The sequence below is a fragment of the Barbus barbus genome (assembly GCF_936440315.1).
Source record: "Barbus barbus genome assembly, chromosome: 34".
Taxonomy (NCBI): Eukaryota; Metazoa; Chordata; class Actinopteri; order Cypriniformes; family Cyprinidae; genus Barbus; species Barbus barbus.
In genome coordinates this window covers 23217596-23238357 of record NC_136762.1, presented here as the reverse complement: position 1 = coordinate 23238357, position 20762 = coordinate 23217596, and the positions used below count along the sequence as shown (strand labels likewise).

Below are 20762 nucleotides of genomic sequence, written 5' to 3'. Positions count from 1 at the left end.
GAAATAATCCTACTCACAATAGCGATTTAAGTAGAAAAACCGGACGAATCCCTTGAAATATATAATCTGATCGATGTCTTGAGGTGTGGCAACCGTAGTATAAGCGGAATAATTGACTCCGGACCGTTGAATTATTAGAAAAATAATGCACACCCGAGGTGTAACGGCATTATTTTTCTAATAATTCAACGGCCCGTCGTCAATTATTCCTTACTTAACTAATGGAACTTGTGTTACTGAACAATAATAACGAATCAGTCGTTGATGTATAGATAGTCCCACTGTTCTCTATTATACGTAGATCAGTGGATGGGCCATGTTTTAGCTTAGAAACAATGTTTGAAAATAAATAGCTCATTAAGTCTTTAAGAATTATTTGATGCTATTGTGAAGACTAAAGCGAATATAAATATCTAAATGACTGTGAGTGTGAAGCATTATTTTAGGAAAGTAGCGCAGCTGATTTGTTTACTGGGTTACCGGGGTAACGGCAGCGGCAGCGCCCTCTAGTGGTGAATGTGCGTCATTCAGCGCGTCTTCACTTTAACTCACTCCGCTTTTCTTCTCATCTGTGCTCATTTAAATTAAACCGTTGCCTTTTTAAAGTTCTAAAGTAATCATATGAGGCTGCATCGCAATTTTTTCCATAAATAAACAGAATAGATTAATACATTTGTTATAGGCTACTGTATAAGTTACGCTGTTTTGTATTTTGTTTTGTATTCGCACTTGTGCTCCTAAATACATTTTCCAGTTCGCACACATCTATTTTTAGTCGCAAATGCGAGTGAAATGCTCGCACTGTCGAGCCCTGATTAGCAGACAGAAGCAGGTATTATAGGCTGCTGTCTCTTTAAGACTAAATGCACGGACCTAATACTGACACACATCTGGTTTCTTTCTCAGCTGTACACGTTAACTTAAGACATAACCTACTGTATTTACCAGAATACTTGTCAAAACGGGTGTTTTAACATAACTTTGTATGTATCCATCCGTTGAGGCATTGTCTGAAACGCAATATCTGAATCGCGCCTCTCTTTCTCTGCGTGTGCGCGCTTCAGTGTGTGTGGTTGAGCACAGAAAGCGGTTTCCCGATTCGACTTAGGAAGACAAAACACGTGCAACTGATAAACTCACTCTATGATGGTTAAACTTAACAGTTGATCCGCGAATCACATGCGTGCCGAACCGTGCACTGTAACTGATTTCTGTAATTTGAACAGCATTTTACTGTAATATGTACAGTAAGATACTGTAAAATGTATATACAGTATTTTACTGTAAACTGCAAAGGATTATGGGAAAATATATGTATTTTACAGTAAACTACTGTACATTTACAGTAGTGAACTTGCCCGCGAAAAACTGACCAATGGCAAGGGAGATTTATTTTATTTACTCTTTGGTGGAAGCAGCCGTAAAAGGACAAAAGAGAAAGGTTACACTGTTAACCAGACAAAAAGATAAGTATATTATTTCTGTTTTATACAAAACTGAGATGTTTTAACTTGTTAACAATAAACTAACATTATTCATTGTGTCCTTTTTCATATTGGGAGTTGGTGCCTTTTTTTCTGACTGACGGCCGGATTAACGCCGCCATAACGGTAATAACATAGACTGGTGAGTAAACTAAGGTCACCTATATTAGTCGAAATAAACCTTAGTTAAACCGAGAAACACGTTTGTAGGTTATGCTACCCCTTTAATGCAAGTTAGTTAATCTGGCAAATCCTTACTTAATTTACTAACGTGAAATAACGTTACTGAGGTAAGTTAACGTTAAAGTGCGTAGGCAACAACACTGTTTCAGTCGAGATTTTAAACAGTATTTTCAAGTACTTCTTTTGTTTGTTCTTTTCAAGTTTCTAGTCTAGATTTCGTCTCCAACGTCGGAGGTGTATTTTGGAGCCTCTTCTTGTGAATGCCATCGATGATAACATCAACTGGTAAGTTAATAATGTCAGTTAACCGAAGTTAACGAACACAGAGAAGCATGATATCTTTTGTACACTGCCTCTTTATCGCAAGTGCAATTCTGGTCAAATGCTATTTAAGTTAGAAACGTGTGTACCAGTGTTGTATGTAACTTTAGAGACGGTCCCTAAATTCAGTGAGAGACGTAAAATAAAACCGCGAGCTAACATGAAATACTGAGGAAAACTGAGTTAAGAACTACCACTGTAAAGTACATCTTTTGTATTTTATTTTCCAGTTTGTGGTCTTGTCATCTGCATCGGAGGAGTACTGGAGTCTTTTCCTGTGATTGCCGTCGAAACAACAGGTGAGCTTTCATCAACTTAACTAATGTTACTAAAGTAGCCATAATTAGCCACGGGCTGCTTTTCTCCACTAACTCCAGAACGAGTTTACTTTGTAAACAGAGGAACGGGCTAGCAATATATTAATATAGTAAGTTTTGCTTATAAATATAAAAAATGTGGTAACACTTTACAATAAGGTTCATTAGTTAACATTAACGTTAGTTAAAAATATTAGTAAACATGAACTAAGAACGAACAATACTTCTACAGCATTTATATCTTAGTTAATGTTAATTTCAGCATTTACTAATGCATTATTAAAATCACAAGTTGTGTTTGTTAACATTAGTTAATGCATTGTGAACTAACATGACTAAACAACAACTGTATTTTCATTAACATTAACCAAGATTAATAAATAGTGTATTAAATGCATTGTTCATTGTTTGTTCATGTTGGTTAATACATTAACTAGGGCTGTAGTCAAGTCCACCTTTGTCGAGTCCAAGACAAGTCCAAGACCAGGACTATCGAGTCCGAGTCAAGACCATGTCCAAAGAGGTTTGAGTCCAAGCCAAGTCCAAATGAGACAGTCAAAACAGAGAAAGAAAATAAAAGCATCTTCTTCAAAACCACATACTTAACTATTGATCATTTATGTGACACGAGAGACAGCATATTTTATATTCTAAGATAATGATTTTGATGATCTAAAAGCATGTGCAGCAACACTGTAGGATCAAATTAGGCTATTTTATTTACTTTAGGTTTAGCAATTTCACTAAAGTCACATAAGCTGAAGTGCAACTTCACATTTTCAGCATTTTTATTATAGTGTAACAATCACATTCTGGGCTGCCAATGGAAAATATTACAAAGAACAAGCAACATAAGTCTAAAAAATAAATCAACATGTTCCCATTCTTGAACTTGTTACTTGTTCTAAAGCAGGGTGTCCAAACTCAGTCCTAGAAGGCCGGTGTCCTGCAGAGTTTAGCTAGTTTCTAGTACGCTTAGATTAGCTTTTTCAGGTGTGTTTGATAAGGGTTGGAGCTGAATTCTGCAGGACACCAGCCCTCCAGGACCAAGTTTTGAGACCTCTGTCCTAAAGAAACCATAGTACAATGTAACCCTCCCAAGCAAGGCTGTGTAGCATATGAACACCTTCAGCTCTGTGTGTCTGTGTGGCCGCGCATGCATTTGTTTGCTGTTTACCTTAGGGCATATAATATAGGTGCAATATATGTCCCCTGGGGATAGGGGGATATAGACAGTATTACAGGTGTTAAACTGAGGCCATTTTTAATAGTAGAAATAAAAATAATTTAGTTCAGTTAGAGAATAGACAATTAAAGATTGAAAAATTAAAGAAATAAAAAATTGGAAGGCTTTTTTGTATTTGTTTCTAGGCTGGACGATATGGCAAAAAAAAAAAAAAAATGATATTCATAGAATATTTGACCAATTCTCGATTTTGTACAATTTTAACTAGTCAACTTGAAAATATAACTACAACATGATTCAAGCTACTTTTTTTTATTAAACCTCTAGTTAAAGAAAATTCTATTCTAAGTGCACCACACACATGAAGTTGTCATCATGATGTAAAAGTTAAACAAATCACTAAATATCTTTGCAGAAAAGATGCATGAACTACAACTTGTACAAACTTTTCTTATGCATATATGTTCAGAAATAATACAAGAAAAATGCTTAAAAAATTCTCAAGTAATTCAAATTCAAAATGACTGAAGGTATACCACCTAGAGTGCTATTATTAACTATAAATGCTCTGTAAAAACAATGAACAGTAGTTTTCAGCCTGTCACCCTGATGCAAACATGAAATATCAGACATACAGTAGTAGTTCTTCACGGGTTTTGTATTTGATTATGCTGCTTTTCCATTGTTTTTTCTGTGTAAACATGGACGTGTTTGACTGTTGCGCTCGCGTCTCTTGCAGTGTCTCGTGCATGAAACGGCTTTCTAAAAACGAGGCGCTCTAGTTATTAAAACATGTTTAACGCCAATCTTCTTGCATTTTTTCCTATTCCACTGTCCGCGTCGCATCTTTGTCAACACAAAAGCACATTCTGTGTGAATGGCACCTAGAGAACATCACAAGAGAGCGGTTAATCATGTGCGCTGACATGCGGTTGGATCGTTCTTCTCTCTTTACTGTTATTGTCAAAGTGTCTAATTCTAGCGTTTGGTAATATTTCTATTCAAAATCGCGATTCCTCGATTTATAAAAAATACATTTGTGGCAAAACATTAAAGTCGATACAATTAATCCATAAAATCTGAAAAATCGCCCAGCCATAGCCCCAGTGTTTGCTTATTTTTACTTGTAAATGTACTGTAAATGTAAATTGTTTTAAATTGTGTAATTTATTTATTTTATTTTACATCAAGGTGTTTGATCCTCCAGGCTTTATTCATTTTGCTCTTATTCGTTCTGTTTCTTATTCATTGGGTTCCACAGTGTTTTTTTTTTTTTTTTTTACTTTTAAACATTTGTAAGTTTGTTATTTTATATTAGGCTTATAGCATATGGTGTATTCGTCTTGTTAATAAAAGTCCCATGTTTATTGCAGAAAATTTGTTGTTATAAGTTATAGATAAGTAATTGACCGGAATTGCGCTATTGAAAGTAAAAGTAAAATGCGCACGTGTATTTATTAGCTATTTAAAAGCGAAGGAAAGTGAGGTGGAAGAGAGGGAAAACTCCAACAAACTTTGTAAAACCAAACTGTATTTTGCAACTCGCCGACATTGTGTCTGTGGCCAAAATAAAAATGAATTATGCCTCTGAGCATCACGCACACTTGGAGCCAGGCATATGACGCAGCCGTGCATTTACCAGGCGACCAATGGCAATGCTCGTTCTAGATGGATTGTAAATTAAACCATTTACATTACCCATTTTCCGAACAAGCGAGCCAGATTAATGGTTTTGTTTTGAAAGAGAAAAAAAAGCATATATAGCTGGACTCGGTCGAGACCAACGAGAACATTTGGCGAGTCCAATGACCAAGTCCGAGACAAGTCCGAGTCCAAATACCAACGAGTCCAAGACAAGTCCGAGACGACAGAAAAACGTCTCGAGTCTGAGACCGGACTCGAGTACTACAGCCCTAACATTAACTAATGTTAATAAATGTCACCTTATTGTAAAGTGTTACATGTTTATTTTATTAAAAATGTTTGTATTACTGTATGGTATTTTTTTTTTCTGATCATAAACTATAGTAACACTAAAAGATGTGTTGTGACTCTGTCTGTTACAGGAGATTTCTCCAAGCAAAAACAGGATCCTGAATATGAGGGCAGAATCATCTTACAGCCAGCTGTCCATTTTACAGATATGCAGAATTAGGTAACCCAAAATACATTTTGTTTTACATTGCATTACATTCATGCATTTGCCAGATGCTTTTATCCAAAGCAAGTTATATTGTATTTAAAGTAGGGGAGCACGGGGCACAACCTAACACTGTTTGACTGTCTTAGTTTGTGTAAATCCACAGCCATGGGGTTCAGAGTATAATTTTTTAATACACTTTAATTTCACACTTGTCTAGTACAAATATGTTGCGTTGTTTCATAATTACAGTGTATATGTTTTTCCTTATTTACCTAAAAAGAATGGAAGTGAAATGTGACAACATACCCCATAGGTGGGGTACATTGTAACATGTGAGGGGCATGTTGTAACATAACCATATGACATCTTAAAATATTATCGGGTCAAATGAAAAAATATACAAGACAGACTAAAATATTTTGTCAATAAAATAAAATCATTAACTTTTTCAAATAAAATATTTTTTTTTCGTTTTTTAAAAATGAAAAATGTTCTAATTTTGGAGTTTGACACTGAACACATTGCAACCATGCTTGGGACGGCCCTGATCGCAACACAGCTACATATACAGTGTAGTTCAAAACAGTGTGTGCAGATGAATAAACACATTAATAAATTATCCCTCCACACACAGCTGTCATAGGACATGAGACACATAAACAAGCCAACATGCTTTACATTTCTTGAAATAATCATTTCTGAACATTAAACATCGATTGTGAGTCTTTATTCACCTGCTTCTTGTGGCTTCTCATTAAAACTCATAAAAGTAAATGGTGTAAATTGCATGGCTAAAATCATAGAATAGCATAGTTTAATAATAGCAGGGCACATAGTAACGCAGTGTTATAACGTTCCCCATCTGTGCAACTGGAATTTAAAACTGGTTAGTGTCTTCTGCTAGTTAGCGAAGCATTACAAAACTATCTAAACTGATAAATAACAGATTGGAGATTAAAATGATAGCAGATTTGTCTAATTTTAAATGAATACTAAAAACTGAGATGACAAAATTTACTTTAGCCAGAAATTTACTTCTACTTTGGTAGAATAAATATTCAGCGACATCTTCAAAAGATTTTTTAATTTTGGTGCACATTATTCTCTTTATAGTGTTGATATGGCAGCTAGTAAATACTGTAAATTTGGTTATGCTAGCATGTGTGGAAATATTTAAACCCTGTGTGTTACAACTAACCAATGTAAGTTTGTGCCCTGCGCTCCCCGACACATTTTATGAAGTTAATCATTCCCTGGGAATCAAACAGGGGCGGCGCTAGGGGTGGGCTAAGGGGGCTGAAGCCCTGAATGTTTTTATTCATGCCTTGTGCGCATAAAGATTGAGTTTTCATGCGCATTAAAATTATTTATATTAAACCACCACTTGAACAGCAAAATGCAGCTGCTTTAGGTATCTTTAACTTACTGTAGCCTATAAATTCATAATACCGATATCCCCATCTGACAAAATTAGATTACTGTTACCGTATAGCAACAAATATGTTTTTAATCATGGTATTATAAGCACTGATTGTCTAGGACACACACACATTTAGAATGACTAGAAAATATGAACAGATTGTTTAGCATTTATTATGGTCTGTGGCAGACTTTACTAAGTGTCAGGGCAACAAAATACAATAAACAAGAAGTTAATATTAAGTGATTTAAATTGTGAAGAAAATATTGTCTTTTTGCTCTATTTCGCAAAAATGGTTCTAAACAAAGCCATGTTGTGCGTCTCTTCACACAACAGCGTTTCATTACTGAAAGAATTGACCTTTTTTTGAATGTCTTGAATCAGTGATTCGTTGATCCATTCATAAAAACAGTTTCTTCGTTCCTGAATGAATCAGTAGATTTTAATGAACTGATTGAATAAATGGCTCAGTCATTAAGACAGTGGCTTGCTGCCACTGACTTGTACTTTTATTTGACTTGTATCCCCTGTATTCTGATACATAAATTAAAGTCTCTGGGCTAACCCCCGGAACCCTAGAACCCTAGAACCGCCCCTGGAATCAAACCCATTAATTCAGCATTCTAGTACTTTGCTCTACTGATTGAGAATGCATTGTAAAAACAAATGGAGCTTTAATAATTTGAATGTGATGGATTATCAATTAATTATGTACTTTCCCTTGTAGGTGCGTTCAGATGTAGTATATAAAGTTTTTATTAACATCAAAGTGCATACAGCACCAAGTTTGACAGTTGAGGCAAATTCTATAAACACTGCTTTAAAAAAAATAATGCTTTTTTTTTTTCTTGTGCTTGCAGGTTCATTCAGACAGCAAATCTTTGTGGCACCAAATTCTTTGAAAGTCACAGATCAGCTGGAATTCTGGAAAGAGGGTGCAAAGAAAAAGGATCTGCCTGAATCCCATCCTGCTGTTTCTCATCGGCGAGCTTGTCAACTTTGACGGTCAAAATGACTGAAATTTAACACAACAACACAAACTAATTTTTACTGTATTATCTAATTTTATTAACACTAACAGTCAAAAGGTTTTGAACAGTAAGGTTTTTAATGTTTTTAAAGAAGTCTCTTCTGCTCACCACGCTTGCATTTATTTGATCCAAAGTACAGCAAAACAGTAAAATTTTGAAATATTTTTACTATTTAAAATAAATGTTTTCTATTTGAATATATTTTAAAATGTAATTTATTCCAGTCATAAAAGCTGAATTTTTAACATCATTACTCCAGTCTTCAGTGTCACATGATCCTTTAGAAATCATTCTAATATTATGATTTGCTGCTCAAAAAAACTATTATTATTATTATTATGTTGAAAACAGCCGAGTCAAATTTTTTCAGGTTTACTTGATGAATAGAAAGTTCAGAAGAACAGCATTTATCTGAAATAGAAATCTTTTGTAATTAATGTCTTTATCTTCCATTTAAAGTATCCTTGTTAACTAAAAGTAGTAACTTCTATACCCCACCCCCAAAAAACATTTTATCCAAGCTTTTGAATGGTATAGTGTATAATGTTACAAAATCTTTTTATTTCAGATCAATTTTGGATCTTTCTATTCATCAAAGAATCCTGAAAAATGTACTCAACGGTTTTAAATATTTATGATGATGATAATAATAATAATAATAATAAATGTTTATCAGCATACCTAATCCAAAATGCCGCTGCAAGATTAATCTTTAATAAACCGAAAAGATCGTACGTCACACCTCTGTTCATCAATTTGGGCTGGCTATAGCTGTTCGCATAAAATTCAAGGCGTTGATGTTTGCCTACAAAACCACCTCTGGCTCTGCATTCCTTTACCTAAATTCAGTACTTCAGATCTATGTACCTTCTAGAAGCTTGCATTCTGCAAGTGAACAACGCATTATTGTGCCATCCCAAAAACGCACAAAATCACTTTCACAGACTTTTTCATTATCTGTTCCCTCCTGGTGGAATGAACTCAATCCAAACAGCTGAGTCCTTAGCCATCTTCAAAAACGGCTAAAAACACATCTCTTCCATCTTTATTTGACCCTCTAACTCTATCACTCTCTATTCTAATTCTATTTTAGCTATCTGTCATCTTTTTTATTTAAAATTTTTCTTTAAAAATGAACACTAGCTTTTTATATTCTATCTACTTAAAAAAAATTATGTATTCTATCTACTTGTTTTCTTAAAAAAAAAAAAAAAAACCTTGCTATGTGTACTGCGTTAGGCTAACTAAGACTTGTCATATGGCTTGCATGTTGTTGCTCTTTTGTTGGTTTTGAGTGCTTCTATTGTCCTCTTTCGTAAGTCACTTTGGATAAAAGCATCTGGTAAATAACTAAATGTAAATGTAAATATATTAGAATGATTTCTGAAGGATCGTGTGACACTGAAGACTGGACTAATGATGCTGAAAATTTAGCTTTGATCACAGAAATAAATTATATTTTAAATATATTAAATAGAAAGCTGTTATTTTAAATAGTAAATATATTTCACAGTATTACTGCTTTTGCTGTATTTTGGATCAAAGAAATGCAGGCTTGGTGAGCAGAAGAGAATTCTTTAAAAACATCAAAAATCTTACTGTTCAAAAACTTTTGACTGTTAGTGTACTTGCTTGTTTTTGATTTTCAATATGTGTATGTTTTGTCATGATACAAAGTGCCCAGGGGGCTGTGGTGATGCCCTTTTTTCAGCTAGTTCATCCTAGAGACCATGACTTGTAATTTGTACTTTTAAAAAGAAAATGTTCAACAATTAAAAAGAATATTATCTGAACTAATGCTCATGAGTTATTGTGATTTTTATGGAGTGGTAAAAATCATGTATTACAGTGCTGTACCACAATTTGATTGTTTTTTTACTGGTAAAAAATGTTTAAACTACATGAAAATAAACACTACAGCACTTGATACTGTAAATGAAAATACGATAATAATACTGTAAATGAAAATACAGTAATTATACTGTAAATGAAAATACAGTGATAATACTGTAAATGAAAATACAGTGATAATACTGTAAATGTAAATACGGTAATAATACTGTAAATGAAAATACGGTAATGATACTGTAAATTAAAATACGGTAATGATACTGTAAATGTAAATACGGTAATGCTGTAAATGAAAATACAGTAATAATACTGTAAATGAAAATACAGTAAAGCCATTATTATACTGTAAATGCAATTACAGTAATAATACTGTAAACCTTTTTACAGTATTTTACTGGCATCCAGCTGCCAGTAAGTTACTGTAAAATTTACAGCAATCTTTTTACAGTGTGGGGACTGGTCCGTACAGATCACGGATCATCAACGATCCGTTGCACCCCTATGACTGACAGTATACACAGCAAATGAAAAGAAAAAGAAATTGGCCTCTCTGAGCAGGTCTTAGCTGGTCCCAGAGGGCTATTACCAAGGCAATATCTTTTCTCAAGCACTGAGCTAAAGTGACTTTCCCTTGACAGCTGGAGTTTGAAATGCAATGCTTGCGTTATGGAATGTGCACTGCTGAAATATTCCTTGGCATTTTGGAGATGGGACAAAATGAATTAGCACATACATATGTGCATACAAGTTGTCAGGGGATTATGTTGAACATTTCATACATCTGTTTTCAGGGTTGTATTGTAAGTCAAGGATATACTTTATAGGTAAACAGATGAAACACTCTAAAACAATGTGAGATGATCAGAGCATAGAACCTTGCTTTCAAACATTGATTTGGTCATCTTTGGCCTTCTTACTGGGGGCTTTAAGACAGGATTTTCTTTAAAAGTGCAAATAACAATTGACTTCACAATATATTTATACGGGTAAACATTCATGTGTGTGCACTGACCTCTGTGCTGCGGCTGTAGCTGCAGCCTCCATGGCAAACTGTCTCATTGCACTCTCTTCCAAGTACTTCTGTTCCCAGCGTGTCATATCAGCCTCCAATCCCAGAATCCTTTCCTCTCTCTCCCTTAGCAGATCCAATAGTGCAGGATCACTAGACTCACATACACTAAGAGGAACACCTACACCAGCACGCTACACAGGGAGAAACAGTGGTTATGAGTATTTTGGGATGGATAATTGCTTTTCATCATATAGGTCCATTGTTGTTGAAAACTCCCTTTCGTGGCAAATATGTAATGTTACTGGATTGAGCATTATCTAATTTATTATTACATAAACAGATCTATGCTAGCCTATGCATGTAAATGTTAAGGAGCACTCTGACCTGATACACAGCAAAATCCCCGGTGTCAAATTAACACTGCTGGATGTCTATATGTGTCCACACTAGAGAGTTAAAAGTAACACTGAAGTGGTGTTGAAGTGAATGAGATAATTAAGTTATTTGTTGCCAATTATGGTTTTTGAAGTACTTTAGAAATAAAGAGAGTTGAGTTGTGCTGAGTATTAATTAAGTGATGATTGAGCATCAGTGATGAACACCTGCTGTTAACAAGCACAATCACTGAAGAGAAACAACAAAAACAGAAAAAAGAGAAACACAACAACTACAACGGACTTAGATGAAATGTACTGAAATAAAACACATTAAATCTCTCAAGATCTCAGCAGAGGAGGATTAAACAACTCCACAAACAGCTTTACCCACTTCACTCTTTACTAACCAGTTTGACTTTATTTCTGTCTTTATTTTTCATATTTTATTAAATTAAAATTAATTTAAAGGTTACCATCATTGAGATCAGTGGGCTCTTCACCCTTGAATTTTTAATATTAACTTTTCTCTGGCTACTGTAATTCTGTGTTTGTAAAACATTTTCATTGTCATAGCAAAGAAAACCAGGAGAAAATGTGAAGAGGTGATGTTGGCTGCTTGATGCTAAGAAAATAATCATGTAGTGGCTTGATTCACTGATTGTCACATTTTACATTGTTGATTATTGTAGCCCTTTTGTTTCTACAGATTGTGTTTGACCACGTAAACTATTTTATAAAGACGTTGTGCACAATACGTTTTTATTTACGGCACACATAGACATGAAGAATCTGCACATGAATCTCAACAATGGTGACAATCAACAAAATATTCAGATAAACAGAATATTGAACATCACAAAACAATAGCTACTAAAAAGTCAACAAAAAATATTGCAAAAATTACAGCAAATAGTAAGAATAAAAGGATATACTAAGACAATTCAGGTGCATTATTCAGTCATGTTGCAATCAATAATTGCATGTTAATAATTGCGTGTTGCAATCCTGGGAGCCATGGATGAATTTTCATTGGTGCACCCAGAATGCACTGCAGCATGAAGCTTTTTGTTTATTGTCACCATTGTTGAGATTCATATGCTGATTCTTGATGTATGTTTGTGTCTTCGTTACACAGATGTTTGAAATTTCAAATGTGCAAAGTGTTTCTAAAATTCATCAACTTATCTGATTAAATCATTACTTTTATCAGCAATATTGAATTTATTTTTACATAACACAGAATCAGGGCATTCCACTACAAATAAGTAATTACTAATAACCTGCCAACACCTCCAGATTATTATAATTTTTTTTTTTGTTATGTCTTTTTGCTTAACAAATGTGTTTTATAAACACAGAGTTACAGCAGCCAGAGAAAAATGAATGTTGGAAAGTCAAGGTTCAAGAGTCCAACTAAAGCAAACACTGATCACATTAATGGTGACTTTAAACAAATCATTCAACATCAACACCTCAGGTTTTAAACCATATCATAGTACTGAGACTGTTCTCATTAGAGTCACAGACGACCTGCTTTTATCATCTGATCGTGGTTGTATCTCTCTATTAGGATCTTAGCGCCGCGTTTGACACTATCAACCACAAGATTCTTTTAAATAGACTAGAAAATTATGTTGGCATTAGAGGAGGTGCACTGGCATGGTTCAAATCATACTTATCTGACCGCCATCAATTCGTGGCAGTAAATTAAGAGATATCATACCAGTCACAAGTGCAGTATGGAGTACCTCAAGGCTCAGTACTTGGCCCCTTACTTTTCACGCTTTACATGTTACCCTTGGGAGATATCATTAGGAAACATGGTGTTACCTTTCACTGTTATGCTGATGATACTCAGCTCTATATTTCTTTGCGACCCGATGAAACATACCAATTTGCAAAACTAACAGAATGTATAGTTGATATCAAAAACTTGATGACTAGCAATTTCTTACTGCTAAATTCTGAAAAAAAAAGAGGTATTAAATATTGGACCAAAACCTTTTGCATGTAATAACCTAGATCACTGTCTAATACTTGATGGCTGCTCTGTAAATTCTTCGTTATCAGCTAGGAACCTAGGTGCACTTTTTGATAGCAAGCTTTCCTTCGAAAAACATGTTTCTAGCATTTGTAATACTGCATTTTTCCATCTTAAAAATATATCTAAATTACAACCTATGCTTTCAATGTCAAATGCAGAAACATTAATTCATGCGTTCATGACCTCGAGGCTAGATTATTGTAATGCTTTATTGGGTGGTTGCTCTGCACGTTTAATAAACAAACTCTCGCTGGTTCAAAATGCAGCAGCTAGAGATCTTACTAGAACCAGGAAGTATGACTACATTAGCCCGGTTCTGTCTACACTGCACTGGCTCCCTATTAAACATTGTATACATTTTAAGATCTTGCTAATTACCTATAAGGCCCTGAATGGTTTGGCACTTCAGTATTTGAGTGAGCTCTTATCACCTTGATAGTCCTTCACGTCTGCTGCAATCTCAAAACTCTGGCCATTTGATAATACCTGTATATCAAAATCAACTGCGGGCGGGAGATTGTTTTCCTATTTAGCGCCCAAACTCTGGAACAATCTACCAAACACTGTTCGGGAAGCAGACACACTCTGTCAGTTTAAATCTAGATTAAAGACCCATCTCTTTAACCTGGTTTACACATAATACACTATCGCATTTCTGTAATTCAACCGGAACCGGGAACACTTCCCAAAACACCCGATGTATTTGTTACATCGTTAGAAGAATGGCATCTACGCTTATATTAGTCTGTTTCTTTCTTATTCCGAGGTCACCGTAGCCACCCAGATCCAGACTGTATCCAGATCAGATGGTCACTAAAAAAAATGGCGGCGCGCACAGTCGCAGCGGCTTCTCTCTCACCCGACAGAACGGTGTTTTCGTGTTTTTTGTCTTGTAAGTCGCAATGTTTTTGCACATCTTCGTCTCGTCTACCTGTCTTTAAGCGCGCATACAGTCGTGAGTTTCTGCTCGATGTCGGCAGAATCACATTTTTTGAGTTAAACTCAGCGCACGCCGAAGAGCTGCGGGACCTCGGTCTGCTCCGAAAGCCTACTCCATCACCGACCCCCACTACTGCATCTCGCCCACAGCAGAGGCGCTACAAGCGGCGTGAGAGGAAGCAGAAGAGGGGTAAGCGCGGAGGTATCCGAGCTAGGCTAGCAGCCAACCCACACAAGCCAGCTATCCCCACCATCGTACTAGCAAACGTACGCTCTTTGGACAATAAACTGGACTACGTCCGACTACTCCGCTCCACTCAGAGGACTGTAAGAGACTGTTGTGTTTTTGTGTTTACGGAAACATGGCTTAACAACAGCGTACCGGACTGCGCCATACAGCTCGACCAGCTAACATGCTATCGAGCTGACAGAGCTCTCGTCGAGGGAGGTAAGATCCGCGGCGGCGGTCTCTGTGTTTACATCAATGATGCATGGTGTCGCGACGCTGTTGTGGTCTGCAAACACTGCTCACTCCTGGTGGAGTTTATGATTATTAAGTGCCGGCCGTTCTATCTACCGAGGGAATATTCAGCCATACTGCTCGTTGCTGTATACAGCTCCAACAACAACAACAGGAATGAGGCACTAAATGAACTTTACCAGCACACCAGTGAGCAGCAGACAGCCCACCCAGATGCTTTTCTCATCTTGGCCGGGGATTTCAACCATGCAGACTTAAAGTGTGTGTTCCCAAAAATACATCAACACATAGACTTTCCAACAAGGGGAAAAAATACCCTGGACTTTGTTTACACCACCTAGAGAGGAGCCTACAAGGCCCTCCCCCACCTCGAAGCCTCAGACCATATCACTGTCATGCTAATGCCTGCATACAGACCGCTCGTTAAAGTCATCAAACCAGTTCACAAAAAGATTCAAGTGTGGCCGGAAGGGTCGTCAGAGGCACTTCAAGACTGCTTTGACACCACTGACTGGAATATGTTTAAACAGGCTGCAACACACAACAACACTACAGACCTCCAAGAGTACTCAGAGACTGTCACTGCCTACATCTCCAAGTGCATTGATGATGTAAGAGTCACAAAGTCCATCACTGTCCGGGCCAACCAGAAGCCGTGGATGACAGGGGAGGTCTACAGACTTCTGAAGGCTCGGAACGCTGCCTTTAGAGCTGGAGATGAGGAGGGCCTGAAGACAGCTAGGGCCAACCTATCCCGCGGCATCAGAGAGGCCAAGAGACAGTACTCCAGGAGGATAGCCCATCGTTTCATCGACAGCAGAGACTCTCGGAGCTTGTGGCAGGGGATACAGACCATTACGGACTACAATCCCCCACCACAGACCTGTGACAGCACCATCCCCCTGCTGAACGAGCTGAATACCTTCTTTGCTCGCTTTGAGGCACAAAACAGCACCACTGCACAGAAGACCCCACCCCCTCCCGGCGACCAGGTGATGACGCTGTCCCCGGACAGTGTGAGGAGATCCCTCAGCAGGATCAATGCACGCAAAGCTCCGGGTCCTGACAACATTCCTGGGCGTGTACTGAGAGACTGTGCAGTGGAACTCACTGATGTCTTCACAGACATCTTCAACATCTCGCTAAATTAGGCCGTTGTCCCCACATGCTTCAAAGCTACCACCATCATTCCAGTCCCGAAGAAGTCATCTCCATCCTGCTTCAATGACTACCGTCCAATAGCACTCACTCCTATTCTCATGAAGTGCTTTGAACGGCTAGTCATGCACCACATCAAGTCTGCCCTCCCCCCCTCACTTGACCCCTTCCAGTTTGCATATAGGTCCAACCGCTCGACCGATGATGCCATCGCCACTGCCCTCCACCCAGCCCTCACAAATCTGGACAAAAAAGACTCATATGTCAGGATGCTGTTCATAGACATCAGTTCAGCATTCAACACAATCATCCCTCAACAGCTCACACACAAACTGGTCCAGCTGGGGCTCAACACCTCTCTGTGCAACTGGCTGTTGGACTTCCTGACCGGGAGACCTCAAGCAGTACGGGTTGGCAGTAACACATCCAGCACCATCACACTAAACTCTGGGGCCCCCCAAGGATGTGTGCTGAGCCCCGTCCTCTTCACTCTGCTGACCCACGACTGCACACCATCACACAACTCTAACCTGATCATTAAGTTTGCGGATGACACAACTGTGGTGGGTCTCATTAGCAACAGAGATGAGACAAACTACAGGAGCGAGGTGAGCCGCCTGGCCGGGTGGTGCAGTGACAACAATCTCTCTCTGAATGTGGAGAAGACGAAGGAGATTGTTGTTGACTTCAGGAGAGTACACACTCTGCATGCCCCTCTGACCATCAACGGTGCGACTGTGGAGAGAGTGAGCAGCACCAAGTTCCTGGGTGTGCACATCACAGAGGACCTCTCCTGGACTAACAACACTGTAGCACTGGCCAAGAAAGCACAGCAGCGTCTCTACTTCCTCCGCAAACTCAGAAGAGCCAGAGCCCCTGCCCCCATCATGTGCACCTTCTACAGAGGCACCATCGAGAGCATCCTAACCAGCTGCATCACTGTGTGGTATGGCACTTGTAACGCATCCTGTCGCAAGTCACTTCAGCGCATAGTGAGAGCAGCTGAGAAGATCGTTGGTGTCTCTCTCCCCTCCCTCCAGGACATTTACAGCACCCGTCTCACCCGCAAAGCCCTCCGCATTGCAGGTGATCCCACCCACCCAACACACAGCTTCTTCAGTCTGCTGCCATCAGGGAGGAGACTGCGGTGTCTCCAGGCGAGGACCAGCAGACTGAAGGACAGCTTCATACATCAGGCTGTCAGGAAGCTGAACTCCCTCCCATCCTTGCCCCCGCTCCCCTCTTTTTACCCCATACAACACTGAACTCTGACACTATGATTTTGCACAATCTGACTCTGCTTTAGCCTAGATTTAAACTGCTGATTTTGTCTGGCCAGAGGAGAATGACACTATTTCAACTATTTCCACTATTTCTAAATACAGTAAAGCTGATATAAAGCCACCCAGCTTTATATCAAGCTGATGTAAAGCTGCTTTGACACAATTTGTATTGTTAAAAGCGCTATACAAATAATAGTGCCTTGACTTGACTATTTCAGTTCATTTCATCGAAGGCTGTGACTGGAAATCGAATTGTGATTTTTCTGATAAGCACTTCAGGTTTTCTGTTCTTGTTGGTAATAGCTTACTGTAAAAATTAAAAAAACAAAAATGGTGTGCTTGATGTTTACTGAATGCATGACTAGTGTCAGGGTTCTGTCACTTCAGTCCAGTTCATTCATGTTTTGTGTCATGTTGTTTTCATGACACTCCCGTCATGGTGTTGTTTTCATGTGAGTGTGCGGCTTCGAGTGTGCTCTCGTCTGCGTGTCCTGTTCCCTTGTTTCATGTTGGAGTGTGGTGTCTTGTTGAGTTTCGGTTTTTGGTTGGGGTTCAGACACTCACGCTCCATGTTCTGTCTTGTGTGAGCGTGCGCTCTCGAGTTCGCTCAGGCCATGCACTCTCCTATCCAAGTGTATTGTGTTTTGTGTAGCACGTGGTTTGTTGTCTTGTGTTGTTCTTGCACACAGCTTGTGTTATCATGTTATGTTTTGTGTGAACACAAGACTTATGACTTTTCTCATTAGTTGCGTGTTTGTGTCTTGTTTTGTTCAAGCACATGGCTTGTGATTGTTTTGCTGGCCTTGTGCTTGTGTTTTTGTTTAATGTGAGCACATGGCATTTGTCTTGTTTCTGTGTTCCATGTGCTCTCATGTCAATTGTCTTGACCATGCCCAACTTGTTTCCTGATTATTGGTTAATTTGCCCCACCTGTCCTCCCTCAGTACATGCCTTGTTTTGCTCCCTATTTATTCTCCTTGTGTTTGCTGTCCTGTGCCAGTTCCTGGTCGTAACTATGCTGTTGCGTCCTGCCAAGCCTTGCCAGTTTTTGTTTCCAGTCAGTTTTCTCCTATGGGGTAGTTTTGTTGTTTGTTTTGTTTTATTTTAAGATTAATAAAGAGCCCATCGCTCTGTAATATTGAGTCCTCTAGTAGTACTTAAATCAGAGAGCTATATACTGTTGTCAATTGGACATTAATTTGCCGCCAAGTCTGATTCTTCTCAAGGATTTTCTATCCAATAACCAATGGTTCCATGATACAACAGATACAGCAGGTCAGGAAAGGAGAGGAGAGTGGGTCTAAGTGCAACTTAAAAGTCTTTAGTTATTTATAACAAAGATAATATCTTGAGCTTTAAGGACAGTTTTGACTGCGCTGACAAATGCCGACAAACTGCACAAGACGTGCGTTGCTTGTTTTTGTTTTAAATCTGCATTTGTCAGGTCACACCTGAGAAGTGCTGTATTAGGTTGGCTGTCAGGCATTGGTCTGCATCTTTCAGTGCGGTGTGAATTGGCCTTGAGACAGAAGAAGGCAAAAGGCAAATGCAACAGCTCTGTTTAACAAAGATAATACTGGAAATAAATAACTAAGGAAACTGAGTGCCACCTAGTGTCATCTTGTACAGTTAAGGACTCAAGAATATGCAGCTTTATATCCAATTCTTGTCTCACATCATGTTATGCTTAGCTACCAGAGAAACAGAGATAGACACATCACTGACCACTGCCATCATTCGCTAAGAAAAAAAAACTGAATTTTTATCAGCCATTTCTCCATTCTTCAGTGTCACATGATCCTTCAGAAATCATTCTAATATGGTGATTTATTATCACTGCACAAATATTTTTTGGGACCTGTGATACTTTTTTCAGGATTCTTTGATGATAAAAAGAACAGCATCTATTCAAAATAGAAATCTTTTCTAACAATATAAGTCTTTACTATCATGTTTTATCAATTTAACATCCTTTCCAAAATAAAAGATTAATTTCATTAAATATTAATTTGATTAATAGTGACACCAAACTTTTGAACGGTAGTGTATATTGTTACAAAGAAAACTGAAGACCGGGATAATGGCTGATAAAAATACATTTTTGCGTCACATGAATAGAGACGACCTCGACAGCCCTGAATGTCAGTGGAGATCAGGACAACTAGCCTAGATGAGCCCCAGAGACAGATCCCCAGTGAAGACCTTGTCTCCTCGACGGCCATCGGGACAAGACCACAGGAACCAGATGAGTCCTCAGCACAAACTGCTGGTTCGTCTGGCCAGAGGAGAACTGGCCCCCCGACTGAGCTTGGTTTCTCCCAAGATTTTTTTCTCCATTCTGTCACCGATGGAGTTTTGGTTCCTTGCCGCTGTCGCTTCTGGCTTGATTACTTCGGGACACCTATCATTTCCAGCATATTAACTTGATTGCACAAATACTATTAGAACGAAAGCGACAAGGAACCAAAACTTCATCGGGATTGTAGGTGAGGGGGAGTGAATAACCAGCAGAGGTGGGTAGAGTACCCAAAAACTGTACTCAAGTAAAAGTAAAAGTACTTGTAGAAATATTTACTTAAGTAAAAGTAAAAGTAATAGTCTGAATAGTTACTTGAGTAAGAGTAAAAAAGTATCGGATAAAAAAACTACTCAAGTAGTTAGTTACTCGCTACTTTGGATCATATACTGAATATAGTCTATTTTTATTTAGATGTATAGATATTTAGATAAAATTTTTATATATACACACACACAGACACAACTGCCGTTCAAAAGATTTTTTTTTAAATGTAATTTATTTCAGTGATGCAAATGAATTTTTATCAGCCTTTCACATAATCCTTCAGAAATCATTCCAATATCTTGATTTATTATCAATGCTGTTCTTTTCAGCTTCCTATTCATAAAAGAATTGTGAACAAAATGTCACAGGTTCCAAAAAAAGCAGCAAAACCCTGTTGAAAAAAACAGCATATGCTGGTATAGGTATGTTTTGAAGCATGGGATGCTGGTTTGGGCTGGTTTAAGGTGGTCCTAAAATGGTCTGACCAGCTTAAGACCAGCACATGACCAGCTAAGGACCAGCATAAACCAGCAAAAGACCAGCATAAACCATCACAGTTTCAAAACATACCAAACTAGCATATGCTGTTTTTTTCAACAACACTGATAATAAATCAATATATTAGAATGATTGCTGAAGGATCATATGACTCTGAAAACTGGAGTAACAGCTGATAAAAATTCAGATTTGCATCACTGAATTAATTTATATTTTAAAGTATATTAATTAAGTATATTAATTAATTATGTATTTTGTATTTATATAACCTCTGACACGGAGAAGAGAGAAATCTCCTCACAAGACCGCAACAGAACATCTGAACATAACGAAATAAATGCATATGATGGATCTTGTTCCGTCTGTTCCGCAAAACAAATGTAGCTTTTATTTCTGCAAGCGTAAATATTGTGAAAATATCAATATTAATTGTGTCTAGGCAAAGGCAGTCCTCCTAACTAACGGGGGTTT

At 37.9% G+C, this 20762-nt stretch overlaps 1 protein-coding gene and 1 long non-coding RNA gene across 2 annotated transcripts in view; one reads left to right on the top strand and one right to left on the bottom strand.

Moving 5' to 3' along the window:
* Positions 1 to 20762, bottom strand: part of LOC306854209 (angiomotin-like protein 1) — a 128421-nt gene that overhangs the window by 77391 nt on the left and 30268 nt on the right. Inside the window, exon 8 of the mRNA XM_079392041.1 lies at positions 10949 to 11139. Coding sequence (XP_079248167.1) covers positions 10949 to 11139 — 191 coding nt within the window. The remainder of the gene's footprint in view (positions 1 to 10948; positions 11140 to 20762) is intronic.
* On the top strand, positions 1869 to 9284 carry LOC306854210. Its single transcript, XR_013782806.1, has 4 exons — positions 1869 to 1952; positions 2219 to 2287; positions 5558 to 5646; positions 7915 to 9284. It is a non-coding gene; the product is annotated as an uncharacterized lncRNA (long non-coding RNA).